General features: G+C 50.4%; 1 protein-coding gene across 22 annotated transcripts in view; it reads left to right on the forward strand.

The window, feature by feature from the left end:
- The first annotated feature begins 231 nt into the window (after positions 1 to 231).
- Positions 232 to 16,761, forward strand: part of LOC127040993 (zinc finger protein 436-like) — a 563,752-nt gene continuing 547,222 nt past the window's right edge. For 14 of the 22 annotated variants that reach the window (XR_007771558.1, XR_007771561.1, XR_007771553.1 and 11 more), the window contains exons 1-5: positions 4,415 to 4,685; positions 5,736 to 5,851; positions 7,037 to 7,141; positions 10,485 to 10,573; positions 11,301 to 11,427. Coding sequence is in view for 8 of the 22 variants with exons in the window: in XM_050935511.1 (XP_050791468.1) it covers positions 4,642 to 4,685; positions 5,736 to 5,851; positions 7,037 to 7,141; positions 10,485 to 10,573; positions 11,301 to 11,427 (481 nt within the window). In the remaining 14 variants the exon portion in view is untranslated. The other 8 variants (XM_050935518.1, XM_050935519.1, XM_050935513.1 and 5 more) reach the window with 6 other exon arrangements.

Below are 16,761 nucleotides of genomic sequence, written 5' to 3' on the forward strand. Positions count from 1 at the left end.
TCAACTGACACGTGCTCGCTGCATTCTCAGCCGGGGGCTCCTTGGGCTGATGGTTCAGCAGCACCAGCCCCTGCCCCTGCTTTTCCCCTGGGGAGCCCCAGCCCCTCTCCTGCCCCCTTCCCAGTTGAGGCGGGTCCCCGCTTCCCCCCCTCTGTCCCAAACCCCCTGCAAGGGGCCCGGGGGCACGGCCAGGCCCGGGGAGGAGCCGCCCCTTCCCGCCCCCCCCGCCCCTGTGTGCCGGCAGCGGGGCCATGGCCGGGGCGGGGAGCGCAGCGCGGAGGCTGCTCCAGCCCTGCAGCCCGCGGGGCAGCGCGGTGGGGCCGCGGGCAGCGCGGGGTGGGCAGGGGGCGGGGACGCGCGTGGGGTGGACACGCCCCTGCCCCTGCCGGGAGGGGCCGCCCCGAGCTCCCCGCGGCCGGAGCGGGGCTGCCTGGGGCTGCGGGGGGCGAGTGGCCCGGGCGGAGCGGAGCGGCCCCTGCTGCGGGGCCGGGGAGACGGAGCCCGGGAGCGGCTGGGCCAGGAGCTGCAGGAGGGGCCCGGAGCGCGGCTCGGCTGCAGAGCTCGGAGCCCAGGCTGGGCCCGGGAGGGGGAGAGGGAGCCGCGGGGTGGGGATCTGGGGTGTCGGAGCCGGGCTGGGGGGTGACTGTGGGGGAGCTTTGGGGTGTATTGGGGGGGTCAAGACTAGGAGTTCGGGATGTTGGGGGCTCCATGTTCAGATATGGCTCTGCGGGAGCTTTGGGGTGTATTGGGGGGTCAGGACTAGGGGTTGGGGGGCTCCATGTTCAGACATGGCTCTGCGGGAGCTTTCGGGTGTATTGGGGGGTCAGGACTAGGGGTTGGGGATGTTGGGGGGCTCCATGTTCAGATATGGCTCTGCGGGAGCTTTGGGGTGTATTGGGGGTCAGGACTAGGGGTTGGGGTTGTTGGGGGGCTCCATGTTCAGACATGGCTCTGCGGGAGCTTTGGGGTGTATTGGGGGGTCAGGACTAGGGGTTGGGGTTGTTGGGGGGCTCCATGTTCAGACATGGCTCTGCGGGAGCTTTGGGGTGTATTGGGGGGTCAGGACTAGGGGTTGGGGGGCTCCATGTTCAGACATGGCTCTGCGGGAGCTTTCGGGTGTATTGGGGGGTCAGGACTAGGGGTTGGGGATGTTGGGGGGCTCCATGTTCAGATATGGCTCTGCGGGAGCTTTGGGGTGTATTGAGGGGTCAGGACTAGGGGATGGGGATGTTGGGGGGCTCCATGTTCAGATATGGCTCTGCGGGAGCTTTGGGGTGTATTGGGGGGTCAGGACTAGGGGTTGGGGATGTTGGGGGGCTCCATGTTCAGATATGGCTCTGCGGGAGCTTTGGGGTTTATTGAGGGGTCAGGACTAGGAGTTCGGGATGTTGGGGGCTCCATGTTCAGATATGGCTCTGCGGGAGCTTTGGGGTGTATTGGGGGGTCAGGACTAGGGGTTGGGGATGTTGGGGGGCTCCATGTTCAGATATGGCTCTGCGGGAGCTTTGGGGTGTATTGGGGGGTCAGGACTAGGGGATGGGGATGTTGGTGGGCTCCATGTTCAGACATGGCTCTGCGGGAGCTTTGGGGGCTGGAGCTGGGGAAAGTGGGGGACTATCTGAAGTTGGCTGCTTGGGATGTGGGTGAGGCCCCGGGGAGCAGGGGCTTGGGCTGCAGCCCTGTCACTGCAGCCTGGGGCCCTGTGTTTTCTCTGGAAAAGCTTCTCCCTGTTTCACCATCTCCTCTCAGTCTGAGTCCCAGGGACCCTGCACAGGCATCTGCAGGGCAGGAGGGGCCCTGAAATCTGGCAGCTGGGAGGTTTGCAGCAGTTTCTAACCCTCCCTCCCCTGCTTCTTCCAGGAGATACCACAAAAGTATCTGGCCCCTCTGGGAAAAGAGGGAGAAGCAGCTAAAGCCGAGGAGGAGTGACAAAGTGAGGAGCTGCTGGTAGGTGCCCAGAGACCCCAGCCACTGAGGTTTTCCTGGCATAAGAATGATCTGGTGAATGCAGGGCCTACCCTGCCAGCCTCAGCCAGGGACCCATCCCCACTGGAGTCCAGGGAACCTGCAGGGTCAGACACGGGGATGACATGATGCCCTTAGGATGCAGGAGGCTGCTGGGCAGGAGAGGGTCAGTCTGTGTTAGCCAGAGCCCCTGCCCACGGACTGTCTGGATGTCACAGTGACCAGGGATCCTTTCTAGCTCCTGGGGGGTTGGGGAGGAAGGAGATGAAATGTGGGCTGCAGAGATGGAGGATTTGGCTCAGTGCAAGTTGATGAGGTTTTGGGGAGAAGTGTCCCTCCTGTTGGTGATGTACAGCTCACCCCGGCCCTGATCCCTCCTCCCTTCCTGGGATAAATGAACTTCCCATCACTCACTGCAAGAGATCTTGTGTTCTGGTAAATAACTCTGCCACCTGCCCCGAGGCGCATTTATGATGTTCCCCATTTACCGAGCAGATGAATTTCGGTGTTGATAAATGCAAAGTAATGCACATAGGAAAAGATAATATCAAATGGACATAAAATGATGGGGTCTAAATTAGCTGTTACCACTCAAAAAAGAGATTTTGGGGTCGCTGTGGATAGTTCTCTGGAAACATCCACTCAATGTGCAGCGCCAGTCAAAAAAGCAAACAGAATGTGGGGAATCATTAGGAAAGGGATAGACAATAAAACAGAAAATATCCTATTGCCTCTATATAAATCCATGGTACCTCTACATCTTGAATACTGTGTGCAGATCTGGTCACCTCATTTCAAAAAAATACATTGGAATTGGAAAAGGCTCAGAGAAGGCCAACAAAATGATGAAGGGTCCAGAACAGCTTCCGTATGAGGAGAGATTAATAAGACTGAGGCTATGGCTACACGTCGCAGCTTTTAGCGACACGTCTGTGCCGCTACAGCCGTGCTGCTAACAGGCACGCAGCGTAGCTGCTGTTTGTCAGCAAGAGAGATGTGCCAGTGTAGACAAAGCCTGAGACTGTTCAGCTTGGAAAAGAGACTACTATTGGGGGGAGGGGAATATGGTAGAGGTCTATAAAATCATGACTTGTGTGGCGAAAGTAAATAAGGAAGTGTTGTTTCTGCCTCATAACACAAGAACTAGGGGTCACCCAGTGAAATGAATAGGCAGCAGATTTAAAACAAACAAAAGGAAGTATTTCTTCACACAACGCACAGTCAACCTGTGGAACTCCTTGCCAGAGGATGTTGTGAAGCCAAGACACTAACAGGGTTCTAAAAAGAACTGGAGAAGTGCATGGAAGATAGGTCCATTAGTGGCTATTAGCCAGGATGAGCAGGGATGGTGTCCCTAACCTCTGTTTGCCAGAAGCTGGGAATGGGCGGCAGGGGATAATCACTTCATGATTCCCTGCTCTGTTCATTCCCTCTGGGGCACCTGGCATTGGCACTGTCAAAAGACAGGGTACTGGGCTAGATGGACCTTTGGTCTGACTCAGTCTGGCTATTCTTATGTTCTGTGTTCCCCTGTTACTGAGCTGCCCTCTCCCTGTTGCAGAAACAGACGGCAGCCGAGAGGCAGAAGATCGTCGGGGAGTGGCAGGAGCTGCGAGGGTGTCTGGAGGAGCAGGAACAGCGTCTGCTGGCCCGGCTGGAAGAGCTAGAGAGAGCCATTGTCCAGAGAAGGGATGAGGGCCTCTGCAGCCTGTTGTGGGAGATTTCCCTGCTCAGCGAGAGGGGAGGAGAGAAGGAGCAGCAGCCGCTGAGCCAACCCCTGCAGGTCAGACTGTCATTGCAATGATCATACGCAGCATTTCTATAGGCGCTTCTGAGCTCTAGACCACAAAGCACTTTACAGAGTGGGGTCAGGGGCATTATCCCTATGAGACAAATGGGGAAAATGAGGCAGAGGGAGGGGCAGAGCCCTGCCCAACGTCACACAGTGAATCTGGCAGCGGCGTCATGGATGGGTCCTGGGAGTCCTGGATGCTGCAGCCCCAGGACCTTCTCTCCTGGAAATTACTCTCTGCATTGGCACTTGGAGGGTGAATCCCCTCCACCACCATGCTGAGGTCCCAAGCCAGGCCCAAGGCCCCTCGCACTGCAGGTTAATGGGTTTAGTGGGGCCAGGGGTCTTCTGGATCTCTCAGCACTGGGTGAAATTTGATTCTCAATGCAGAGAAATATCTTCTGCCTGTAAAGTGCCTGGGGAGAAGATTTCTGCAGTGGTGACCTGTCCACAGGGATTGCTGGGGCTGCGTAGGGGAAAGCCCCTGGTGAGGGGGGCAGCTGCTCTGGGAATGTCAACCCGAAATTCCCCTATTTCCCAAGGCCTCAGTAGTGACCCCTGCAGAGCAGGAGGCTTTCCCACCCAGGAACCCCCCACTGACAGCCTCCTCTTTCTCTCCCTCTTTAGGGTGTTGGGAGCACTGGGGGCAGGTAAGTCCTGGGCTCCATTTCGCTCCCCCTCATGGGCCGTTAGGTTTGATAACTGCACTGAATAGGAAGCTGCCCCCTGCCCTTGGAGCGTGTGATTCTGTCTCCCCTAGCGGCTGACTCAGGTAGGAGAAGAGCCGTTTACTGTCCGATCGCTAATGAGGTCACAGCAGGGCTGCTAGACACAGGGCCGATGGGACAGATCAGGCCCGTCTCCTGGACTGATGTGGCCACGTCATGTATTCCAAGGGTGCAGAATCTCAGCTTTCACATTTGTTAAAGTGAGTTGCTGGCCCTCAGCACCTCCCTAGTGTAAACTGAGACAGCGTTGCCTTGCTGGGGTTGCCAGCAGCCTGAAGCCGTAGCTCTGAGAGCGTGAACTCTCCAGTCTCCTGTTAATGTCATCGGGGTGTCAACTGAAATGTTGACACTTTGATGTCAACATTGAATGTTCTCTGGTGATCACCTGAGCAGGTGGATCAGGGAGAGGGCGGGAGTGAAACCTTTGCAGGGTGGGAATAGGGGGTTGCTGTAGGGAGGGAAGAACAGAGGAGAGACACAATGACAAGGAAGCAAGAGAGAAATGGAGAAAGGAGGGTGGGAAAGGAAGGGAAGAACCAGCAGGGCCCTACAGGGTGTCCGGGAAGGGGCTGTTTTCCTCCCAAGTGACACTGAGTGTGACAGACAAAGACTTGGCAAAATACTAAGAAGTAAAAATTTTTTCTGATACGAAGGGCAGATTCTCCCCTGGTTCCTTGTATATGGGTGTCCCATGGAGAGCAGTGGGTGTTCTGCTGTGAATGGAGCAGGGCACAGAGTCCTAACCTGATGCCCTGGCCACTAGCCGTAACGGACAGGGCAGTCTGGCCCTCTCTGCGAAATGAACTGGACAGCCCAGGGTTACTGCTTCAGCTGAAGGGCTTGAGGGTTTTGGTGTTTAAGGGCCCATGTTCATTCTCTGCTGGAGACCTGAGCTCGGTCTGTGGCCACTGTCATCATGTAGGACCTGCCCACTCTTTGGTCTGTGTCTCCTCCCTTTCCACGTAATCCCAGTGCTGGTGGTCCTTGTTCCTGCAGTAAACTAGCGTAGGGGGTGGCTCTGCCCCCCACAGAACCAGAGCATCCCTAAGAAAGCTCCTGAACAATGTCTCCGTTCCTTGCTCTAGTGTCTCCCCACTTCCCGTCTCTCTGGGGAGCACAGGGCTGAGGTGACTCGCCATGACAACGACCATCTCAGGCTACAAAGCTCAGATCCAGGTTTCCTGGAGTTTGGGGGTTGCTGGGCTCAGGGTCTGGGTCTCAGGCCTATTTCTCACCCCTCCTTTCCCCAGCAGGGAGGACAGGACATTTCGGAAGCTAGAGCCGTCGTTTGCGGAGCTGGAGAAGAGACTCAGCGATTTTTCTCTGAAAAGTGCCATGCTGCAGGAGGTGGTGCTGAGATTCAAAGGTGAATTGGAGTCTGGGGGTGGCGTCTCCTCTGGTTAGAGCGACCCTGGCACTTGGGAGGAGTTGGGGACTGTAGTGATGTCACTGATCCTCGGCTCCATCTCACAGCCCAGCTCAGCGAGTCGCCCTTCCCCATGGAGCAGCCCTGAGGGGCTGGCTCTGTCTGCAGCAGCTGCGTTATCGGCCTCTGATCTCTGTCACCATCTCGTAGTTAACAGCAGTTCCATTAATAAGCAATGGGGATTTCTCCATGAATGCGAGGGCCTGAATTCTCACCTCTCCCATCTTCTCCTTCCCCTAGAGACGCTGCGACGGGGGGCTGGGGAGCGACACAGGTACGTGTCTGTCTCTGACTGGCCATGGGGAGATTTCAGACCAATAACCGTATTAACGACAGGGAATCACAGCCTCCAGCACCTGGAAGCTGTGTAACAATGGGAAAGGATGTTACTTTCTTCTTGCACCACTATATTTTCAACTGACTTGTCTCTTAAATATTTTAGCTCAACAATATCATATAAGCATTTAAAGTGTTTTGCAGTTTTTTTTAGTACTCATTTTTTTGCCTTTGCTTTCTTTAATTATTGCATTTTTAACACTACATTAAATTTAAGAATTTTATTTTGCAGTTTTAATTGCAGTAATATTAATAGTGTTTTTAATTAAGTTTACATAGTCTGATTTTAAAGCTTTTTTTTAAAGACCATTAAGGTCTTTGACAACTTTTCCTGTGTTTGAGTGGTTGCTTGATACTTTTTTTAAAAAAAATACAAAAATACATATTTATTTGAAAGTTTGTTAGTATAGTTAGAGTTTTTAAAAAAAATACAGACTTTTTTTGTTGTGACTCTAAATTGGTAATGTATTCACATTTTTAACCTATAATTATTTTAGTGCACTTTTTACCTCTTGTGAGACAGGTTGTAGCTGATTTTTACACTTTAAATAAATAAAACAGCTATTAGCATCTAATTTGGTTAAAACAGCAATTCAATATATATATAAATATTGGCATAACCTGCACTACTTTAAGAATGCAACGTTTGTTTGGTTCTTTTAATTAACTTTTTGCTCTAACCTTTTTTTTTTATGCTTACATTATGCCTTACATTAATTTATATTTCTTGGAATTATTTTATTCATTTAAGATAGAATCTTAATTTTTTTTCTCCCAATACATTTCTAGCCATCCCGATGATAATTAATTTCTGGGAAACATCCTCAGCAGAATTATTTGAAGGTGTTGTACCAGACAGTAAAGGCACAGAGGCAGTGGCTTGTGGGAAAGAGGGTAAGTTTCATTACTAATCCTGCTCTTCAAAAGAGGCTCTTTTTAGAAAACTAGTTTAACTTACAAGCACTGAGAGACTTTAAGAAAGTCACTAATCACGGGAGCAATGGATCCCTTTGGAACATATTTTAACTGACAAGCCCTTAGAGCCTTTCTGAGAAACAGGATAGAACTATGGTCAAAATGAAGTGCAAACTAATGAACGTGCATCACGAGGAGAAAGAGAAGGGAACACAAATTAAAATATAATGAAAACAAAGCCTCTCAGAAAGGAACTGTTATCAGTTTAGTAGCAGTGTTGCCATGTCAGGGGTGAGGTGGGAGATGATTTTCTCCCCCCACCCCATCACTTTTTAAAAGTCCCAAAAGGAATAAAAGTAGGTGGCATAGTTAATTTATTATTATTTTGTTTACTAATTAAATCCATGTCCCTAAGGCCAAATTTGGCCTAGGTAACTTTGTTGCCACATTTTCTTGTTTACCAAGCAGAGGGCTTAGTACTGGCCCTGAACTACATCATTAGCCCCCTTTTGTTTGGACTAATTTAATTTTCTGTAGTTGGTCGTCTTGCACCTGTGCATGGCAGTCATGGCAGAAAAGAATTTAACCTACTTTTCATCAACTTGTTGCTATAGGGTATTGTAAGATCTTATGAACTTTTGTCGTCTTTTTACAGTGAAGTAAGGCAGAGAGTTCAAAACGTGGGTGTTACTGGAATTAACAGTTCCCAGGGTTGGTCCATGTATGCCATTGCACTGGGGTCATTCACGCTTTGTCCGGGTACCATGTAGCACTCTCTTCTCATGCGTAGTCAATGCCGATACAAAAGAATGCTCTAGGCTTGTGTTTCTCTGCTGGTGGTTTGTGACCCCCGGGGGCTCAGGAAAGGCAGTCAGGAGGCTGTGAGATGTTGAGTATTTCATTATGATCTAAAGCAAAGAAAATCTCACTCCCCCACTCCTGCACTCCCCTGTTCATTGTGACCAGTGTTCTCTGTCAGCCTCTTGAAATATACAAGTTATATATAGACTCAGCACGGACACATGTTGTATTCTTACTTTTATAGTAAATGTTCAGGGGTCAGAAAAGATTTGGCTTCCAATAAGTGGTGCTTGCTTACTTATCTCAGCTGTGAAATGAGGCAGTTTGCAGCTGTGCACAGTAACCCTTTCATTGCCTGTATCCCAGCCAGCGAGACTGAAAGCCCTGCGGTGGTTAGTAGAAATGGGGACGAAGCAGAAAGTTTTGATGCAAACCGGCATTGAGTGCGGTCAGCGATCGCAGGAGAGCAAAGGAACCCAGGGATCGTTGGTCACTAAGTCTCCCAGGCAGAGGGAGGGGAGTGGGGGAAAGAGAAGACAGAAAATGAAGGAGAAATAAGTGGGGGGTTGGAAGTTCACAAGCTCCCAAACCTGCGCACATCCAGTCATAGAGTCTGTCATGGTATAAATCCCCACTCTGAAGCTTAGCGTCCAAAAGATGGGGTACCAGCATGAATTCCTCTAAGCTCAATTACCAGCTTAGTACTTGTAGCGCTGCCACCAACCAGGAATTCCAGTGCCTGGTACACTCTGGTCCCCCCAAAACCTTGCCCGGAGACCCCCCCAAAACACAGTCCCTCTGGATCTTAACACAAGGAAAGTAAACCCTTTCCCTCACCGTTGCCTTTCCCAGGCTTCCCCTCCCTGGATTACCCTGGAAGATCACTGTGATTCAAACTCCTTGAATCTTAAAACAGAGAGGAAAATTCACCTTCCCCCCTCCTTCTCTCTCCCCCTCCCAGACTCTCCCTGAGAGAGAAAGAAATCCTAACACAGAGAGAAATTAACCTTTCTCTCCCCCTTCCCTCCTTTCTCCCCACCAATTCCCTGGTGAATCCAGACCCCATCCCCTGGGGTCTCCCACCAGAATAAAAAAACAATCAGGTTCTTCAACAAGAAAAGCTTTTAATTAAAGAAAGAAAAACAGTAAAAATTATTTTTGTAAATTTAAGATGGAATATGTTACAGGGTCTTTCAGCTATAGACACTGGGAATACCCTCCCAGCCTAAGTATACAAGTACAAATTAAAATCCGTTCAGCAAAATACAAATTTGAACTCCTTCCAGCCAAATACACATTTGCAAATAAAGAAAACAAACATAAGCCTAACTCGCCTTATCTACCTAGTACTTACTATTCTGAGCACATATGAGAGACTATATCAGGGAGATTGGAGAGAAACCTGGTTGCTCATCTGGTCACTCTCAGAACCCAGAGAGAACAACAACCAAACACTAACAGCACACACAAAAACTTCCCTCCCTCAAGATTTGAAAGTATCCTGTCCCCTGATTGGTCCTCTGGTCTGGTGACAGCCAGGCTCACTGAACTTGTTAACCCTTTACAGGCAAAAGAGACATGAAGTACTCCTGTTAACCCTTAACTATCTGTTTATGACAGAGTCATAAAGTCTAAGGCAGAAGGGACGACTGGATCATCTGGTCTGACCTCCTGTCTAGCACTGGCTGCCAACACCCCCCAGTACCCACCCACTAAACTCAACAGCTGGAGTGAGACCAAAGTCTTGCAGCCCACAGGAGACTAGACTGTTATATGCCCCAGGCAGAGAATAGGAGGGACCGAGGTGCCCCAGACCCCTGCAGTGGCAGGGAAATGATTAAGTGAGATATTTCTGGGTGATCCTAGTGAGTGCCCCACACCCCACGCTGTAGAGGAAGATGGAAAAACCCCCAGATCACCTACAACCTGACCCAAGGGGGAAATTTCTTCCCCATCCCACCTATAATGATCAGTTAGACTCTGAGCATGGGAGCACAGAGAGAGAGAGAGAGATTCATCCTGCCCAATATCCTGTCTTCTTCTCTGGCTGTTCCTGAAGCTTCAGAGGAAAGAGATAAAAGAACCCTCCAAAAATATATAGGGGGGCAAAATCCCTTTCAGACCCCTAGCAATTATGGGTGAAACTCTGAAGCATGAGTGTGAGGAACATAATACATAAAATGGAAGTGAGCCCCACTTCATGGTCCACTATTTGTCTCTATTGACCAAGCCTTCCAGCTATCACCAGCAAACTTCATTTAATTTACTGCACCTACACTGGGCAGACTGTCCTGTCCCTGCCGCCGCCTGCTCCCCACCGTTGAGGGAGTTGCCCTCAAGGTTTTAAAACTAGCACAGTGGGTTTAGCACTGGTGGGAAGGGCTGGGTCTGGGCTGTGATAAAGTGATGGAATGTTTTCCCAGCATGTGAGTCAGAAACATCTTGTGCAGGGAAAGGGCCAGGGAAGATCATGATGTGACAAGAACTAAAGGTCCTTCTGTCACCCTTCTCACCCTGACAGGCGGCAGAGTAATGCCCACCTTTGGCTCCAGATTGTCCCAGCCTCCCACGGGACAGGGAAGGGACCTGGCTGTAGTGGAGCCAGTCCAGGTAGGGATTATTGCGGGGTGGCTAGTGGGTTCCTGCTGGAGGGGGAGGGGCAGGAAATACTGAGGGCTGGGATCTTTGGGGAAGCTCAGTGTGGAGGTGGGATGGGAGCAGAAAATACTCAGGGTGGAGAAAGGGAGGGGGACAAGGCATGTGACAAACTTGCTGGGAATTGTTTAACCCAAGTCCTGGATTCTCGGAACAGACCCATGGGGTTTGGGGGAGGAAATTACCCTATTTGTGGAATGGGGCTGGTGGGGGAACCCTGGACAGCGCTGGGGAAAACGTATCAGATTCCCAGTGCAAGAACATGAACCTACTGGCCAGAGGCTGCTAGGAGATTGGAAGGAAGGGTGGGAGGTGACCCACCAGTGGGGCTTAGAGTAGATAACCCCTCCCCTTCCTTCCAGCTGCCGGCAATGGGAAATCTGTTGGGATTCCTACTGGGGAGCTGACCCTGGAGCCTGCTGGGGGCCCCATCCCCTGCATCAGCCTCTGGCTTGTAGGTGTGTGATGGATGAGAAGACCCTTCCCCCTCTGTCTGCTGCGGGGGTGAGAGGATCTCTGTCTCCCCTCCTGTTTTGCCTCCTGGGTGCTCTTAGCAGGGTGGAGGTGGGACCCTGCAGACCGTGAGCCTGCCAGAGCTTCCTTTTGATTGGCTCCTCTCCCCCATGAATAATGGGGTTGTGAGTAGGGCAGCAGGTTGAGTGGAGGGCTCTTGCTCTTTCAGGGGCCGGTGACCTTCGAGGAGGTGGCTGTGTATTTCACCAGGGAAGAGTGGGCTCTGCTGGACCCCCATCAAAGAGCCCTCTGCAGAGACGTCATGCAGGAGAACTATGAGAATGTGACCTCGCTGGGTAAGGATTCCCATCCCCTCCGTTTTTAGAAGGGGAAATGAAGAGTTAAGGTTCACGCCACCCCCACAATGCCTCCTCTGCTCTGCCCTGTCTCAGCAACAGCCCTCTGAGTGCATTGAAATGGGGCAGACTAGGTCTCTCAAGGTTCCTATGCACCTCCCTTCATATCACAGTCACACCCCTGCCAAGCTGCTCCAACTCCTCCCTTCACCATCCAGTTACAGCTACGGCTGACCCAGTGCACACGGCTGGAGGATGTGGAGAAATGCTGGGATTCCCATCTGTGAACACAACATACACAATGGCACGTTCTTAGTCCTTCATAGCTATATTGGAATCATAGATTTTATGGCCAGAAAGGACTATTAGGTCATCTAATCTGACCTCCTATATGACCAGGTCATAGAATTTCATCCAGTTACTGCTGTACTGAGCTGAATACCTTGTGTTGGACTCAATCCGCCCCTAGAAAGGCATCCACTGCGACTTGAAGATTTCAAGAAATGGAGAAACCTCCACTTCCTTTATTAGTTTAACCTTTGCACCAGACTTCCTGAGCCATTCCTAGTGGCTAGTACCAGCTGCAGGGCCAGGGGCAGAATTAAGGTTGCATTTTAGGGGTGATGTGTATGGTCTGCATGAGAGAGTTTGCCAGCATAATTATATCAATTAAGGATGTGTTCTTTTGCATCCCTAACAAACAGAGCTATGCTGACAAAACTTTGCAGCTCAGAAGAGGCCAGAGTGGATTTTAAAACACTTTCCAAAATTTCAGGGCTGAGAGCAATATTTTAATCAGGGGAAACATCTAAGAGGAACTCCTTCAGAATGCAAACAAAACGCACAATACACCTAGTCTGAAAGTAAACAGTGGTACGGCTCCGACTCAGATGAATGGGTGTAGCTCAGAGGCAGTGGCCACAGCATGTCCTCTTGACCCAACCAACCAATGACTATGAGAGCAGTGTGAGGTTCCTATTCAGGAGTTCTTGGCGGGTAGGGGAAAGGAGAGCAGGGAGCAGTGGGAGTGGAGAAGATGATGGGAGCTAGTGCTTGTGGGGTGCCACAAGGTAGGGAAGGCTGAGTGTAGTGGGAGGAAAGGGATAGGTATGTGGAAGACTACAGGGAATCAGGGAGGGATGGGTACCATGGAAGGAAGCAGAGGTGAGGAATCAGAGACAGAATCTCCTGGGAACAGGGAGTGTGGTAGTTTGGGGGAGTGGGAGCCTGGGAATGGAGAAAGGTGATGGAGGTCCCAGCAGTGGTGCTGTTGGAGTGGGGGGGATTGGGTAGGAGATGTGGGATACTTGGAAGTGGAAAAGACTGAGGATAGTGGGAAGAGGATGGGGAGTGTTTGGTCCAAGGAGCAGGAAGGATCTGGTGGCAGTGGGAAGGGAAGGTGTCAAGGAGGCAGAGATTTGGGGCCTTCCACTGAGAATGCTTTTGCCATAGTCTCTAATGACCTCTCCCTAAGCAAAGCTCAGAACCAATGCTCCACCCTTATTCTTCTTGACCCATCAGCCGCCTTTAATATCACTGACCATGGTCGTCGTCTTGACATCTTGTCTGCTTCCTGGTTCTCCTCCTACCTCTGTAACCACTACTTCAGTGTGTCCTTAGGAAGATCGTCCTCACCCCCACTCCATTTTTCTGTGGGGGTTCTACAGGGCTCAGTCCTTGGTCACTTCCTCTGTACTTTATCTCTGGGAAATCTCACCCCCAAATACAAATTCAGCTACTGTCCGTATGCTGATGAAGCACAGATCTACCGCTCTACTCCAGACCTGTCTTCCTCTGTCCAAACTGAAATCTCCGCCTCTCTCTGTTGACTCCTCATGGATGGCTAGCCATCAACTCAAGCTCAACAGCTCATCAAATGTTGATAACAGAGCTCTTAATCCCCCAAGCCAGCCCCCCATCTCCATTCTTGCTGTTCAGCCTAGAATTAGCTGATGAAATCTCAGAGCCTCTGGCAATATTTGCAAACTCAGATGACCGAAGGGGTCCCAGAAGACTGGAGAAGGGTTAACATAGTGCCCATCTTTACAAAGGGGAAAAAGGAGAAGCTGGAGCCTAGTCAGCCTGACCTCAGTACCAGGGAAGCTACTAGAGCAATGTATAAAACATTCAATTTGCGAATACCCAGAGGATGAAGGGGTAACCGATAGCAGCCAGCATGGATTTACTAGGAACATAGCATGACAAACCAGCCTGATATCCTTCTTTGATAGGGCCACCGGTTTGGTGGCTAAAATGGACCTGGACTTCAGAAAGGCTTTTGACACAGTCCCATGAGTAAGCTGGAGAAATGCAGGCTCAACAGAACTCCCATTAAGTGGATAAATAATTGGTTACACAACCGCAAACAAAGAATAACTATTATTGGAATGATGTCACATTGCAGGGATTTCTCAAATGGGGTTTCACAGGGATCTGTTTTGTGTCTGTTGCTATTTAACGTCTTCATTAATGACCTGGATGTAGGAATAGAGAGCATACTGATCAAATTTGCAGATGACACTAAGCTGGGTGGGCGGTTGTCAACACTTTGGAGGATAGTGCAAAACTTGAAAGAGATTGTGATAAATTGGTGACCTGGGCTATAGACGTCAATGACATTCAACAAAGACAAGTGTAAGGTGCTACACTTCGGGAAGAAAAACCCAGTGCACAAATCCTGACTGGGAGATAACTGGCATGGCAGCAGCACCACTGAGAAGGATCTGGAAGTTGTGGTGGATCACAGCCTCAACATGAAGTCAACAGCGTGATGGTAATGCAAAAAGAAGCAAATGCATTAAGAGAAACATAGCATGCAAATCACAGGTGGTGATAGTACTGCTCTGCTCAGCACTGGTTAGGCCTCAGGGGGAGTCCTGCATCCAGTTTTGGTCACCAGTGACTAGACAGGATGTAGAGAAACTGGAAAGAATCTAGAGGCAAATGACAAAGATGATCAAAGGGATGGAACACAAACCAGTGAGCAAAGGCTGATGGAATTGGATGTGTTTAGTTTGGAAATGAGTTAATCAGCGATCTTCAAATACTCAAAAGGCTGTGTGAGCGTGTGTGGCCGTTCCTCCTGGTCTGTCTCAGGACAGAGCTGCAAAGTCTCCAAGCCCAGGCCCTCAGACAGGGTGGGATAGCAAACAATTAGAGGCGTTGCCCAGGTCAAGCACCAAACAGTCTAGCATCCTTGCTTGGCGGCCAGTCGACCAACACAGGCCTCCTGGCCAAAGGCGGGGTGACAGGAGGTAGGGGGACCCTGCCCCACCTGACTCCACTGGGTCCCAGCCCCTGGTCCTAACAGTGGCAGTGTAATCTGCCACTGGATCAGGAGGGGTCCACCACAACACCCTTACTTAGTGTCAGGCCAACGCTCAGCCAGACGATGGTCTAATTTCCCTGTGCTACTTCCTACAATCCCCAAGGTTTGGTACCTCTGTCCTTCATTTCCCCAGCGATTGGTGGTCTGTGGCAGCCCCATCAGCTCATTGGCACCTCGACTGGCTGGTGATCCTGGGAGCTTTGGCCAGTCCTCTGGTGGCAGCCCTAGTAGGTCCTCAGTGTCCCACTCTGGCAGCGGGTGATAAGCGTCTGTCTCCTTTGGCAGCTCCAGCCCAACTGAGCTGCAGGGCCCCCTCTTGTACTTCTGCTTTCTGTCCTCGTCTTCCAGAGGGGTAGAGGTGGCTTTCCTGGCTCTGTAGCCCAACAGGCAGGTTGTGGTCCCTGCTGGTCTTCCCCGCTACAGGCTGCCATACAGAGGATGGAGAACAGTTCTTCTTTCTTGTCACAGAGGGCAGGAGAAGAAGCAGGGGGTTCAAACTACAGCACAGCAGATTTAGATTAAATCTCAGGAACAACTTCCTAACTGGAAGAACAGTAGGACTATGGAACAGACGCCTAGGGCGGTGGTGGATAGTTATTCACTGGAGGCTTTCAAAAGGAGGCTGGTTTAGTCACAGCAAATCCTGCACCTTGGCAGGGGGTTAGACTAGATGACCTTTGCAGTCCCTTTTAACTCTATGGTTCTAGAGGGGAACCGGGGTTCACCCTTGGAAAAAGCTAAAGCGAGCGTGTCACTCATTAAGGGTATGTCTGCACTGCGTCTGGAAGCTGCTTCCCAGCCAGAGTCCATGCTGACTCACTACAAATAACGATGTAGTCGCTGTTGGTTGTGTTGTAGCTTGGGTTCTAAAGCCAGAGGTTGAGGGGGGTGGGTGGGCTGGATGGTCTGAACTCCAAGCAGAGCGCTAACATCAAAGCAATGTCTCCACAGCCATTTTTAATGCACTAGCGTGAGACTCAGCCTGGAAGGCAGCCGACTCCCTGATGCACCTTAGACGTATCCTAAAGAGGGCGGTCCAAAGGGAGACTGTATGAACGTTGGGTCACCTAACCCTGTAAATCCATGACCCAGCCCCCTCCCTTGGCACCCTGTCACCGAGCCTTAGCGAGTCACAACTGAGGATGCCAAATTCAGGACGAACTGCTGAGAAATAGGGCAAACACAACCCAAAACTGGTGGTTATTCTTTTATAAGTTTCAGAGTAGCAGCCGTGTTAGTCTGTATCCACAAAAAGAACAGGAGTACTTGTGGCACCTAAGAAACTAACATTTATTTGAGCATAAGCATGCATCCGATAAAGTGGGCTATAGCCTATGAAAGCGTATGCTTAAATAAATTTCTTAGTCTCTAAGGTGCCACAAGTACTCCTTTTATAAGATAGATCAAACCAGCCACAAAAGTAACTTCTGTTTCACCACACTGGCTAACAAGAAAACATAAAGGCAGTTTTCTCAGGCATTCTGGTTCTTATAACACCACCAAACACACTGGATTCAGAGATGAGTGGTTCTTTACAACCAGTGTCATTAAATGATAGTTTCTTCTGATCCCAAAGGGCCAGCCACTCCCATGTCAATATACAACTTAAAACTCACCCAAAAATCATGCTGGTGCCAATCCTTTAGTATGTAATATCTAAAGGTTTATTCATAAAAAGAAAGAAAGGTGGGAGTTAGAATTGGCTAAGGGAATCAATTACATCCAGTAATGGCAAAGTTCTTGGTTCAGGCTTATAGCAGTGGTGGAATAAATTGTTGGCTTAAGTCAAGTCTCTGGAGTACATGCACAGCTGCGATGGGTCATTCAGTCCTTTGCTCAGAGCTTCAGTCTGTAGCAAAGTTCTTCCAGAGGTAAGAAGCAGGATTGAAGACAAAATGGAGGTGTTTCCAGGACCTTTTATAGCTTTTGCCGTGTGGAAGGCATCCCATGGTTCTTATTGTGGAAAATTAGAACAACAGGATGGAGTTTGGAGTCACATGGGCAAG

The sequence above is a fragment of the Gopherus flavomarginatus genome, assembly GCF_025201925.1.
Source record: "Gopherus flavomarginatus isolate rGopFla2 chromosome 13 unlocalized genomic scaffold, rGopFla2.mat.asm SUPER_13_unloc_1, whole genome shotgun sequence".
In the NCBI taxonomy this organism is placed as follows: domain Eukaryota; kingdom Metazoa; phylum Chordata; order Testudines; family Testudinidae; genus Gopherus; species Gopherus flavomarginatus.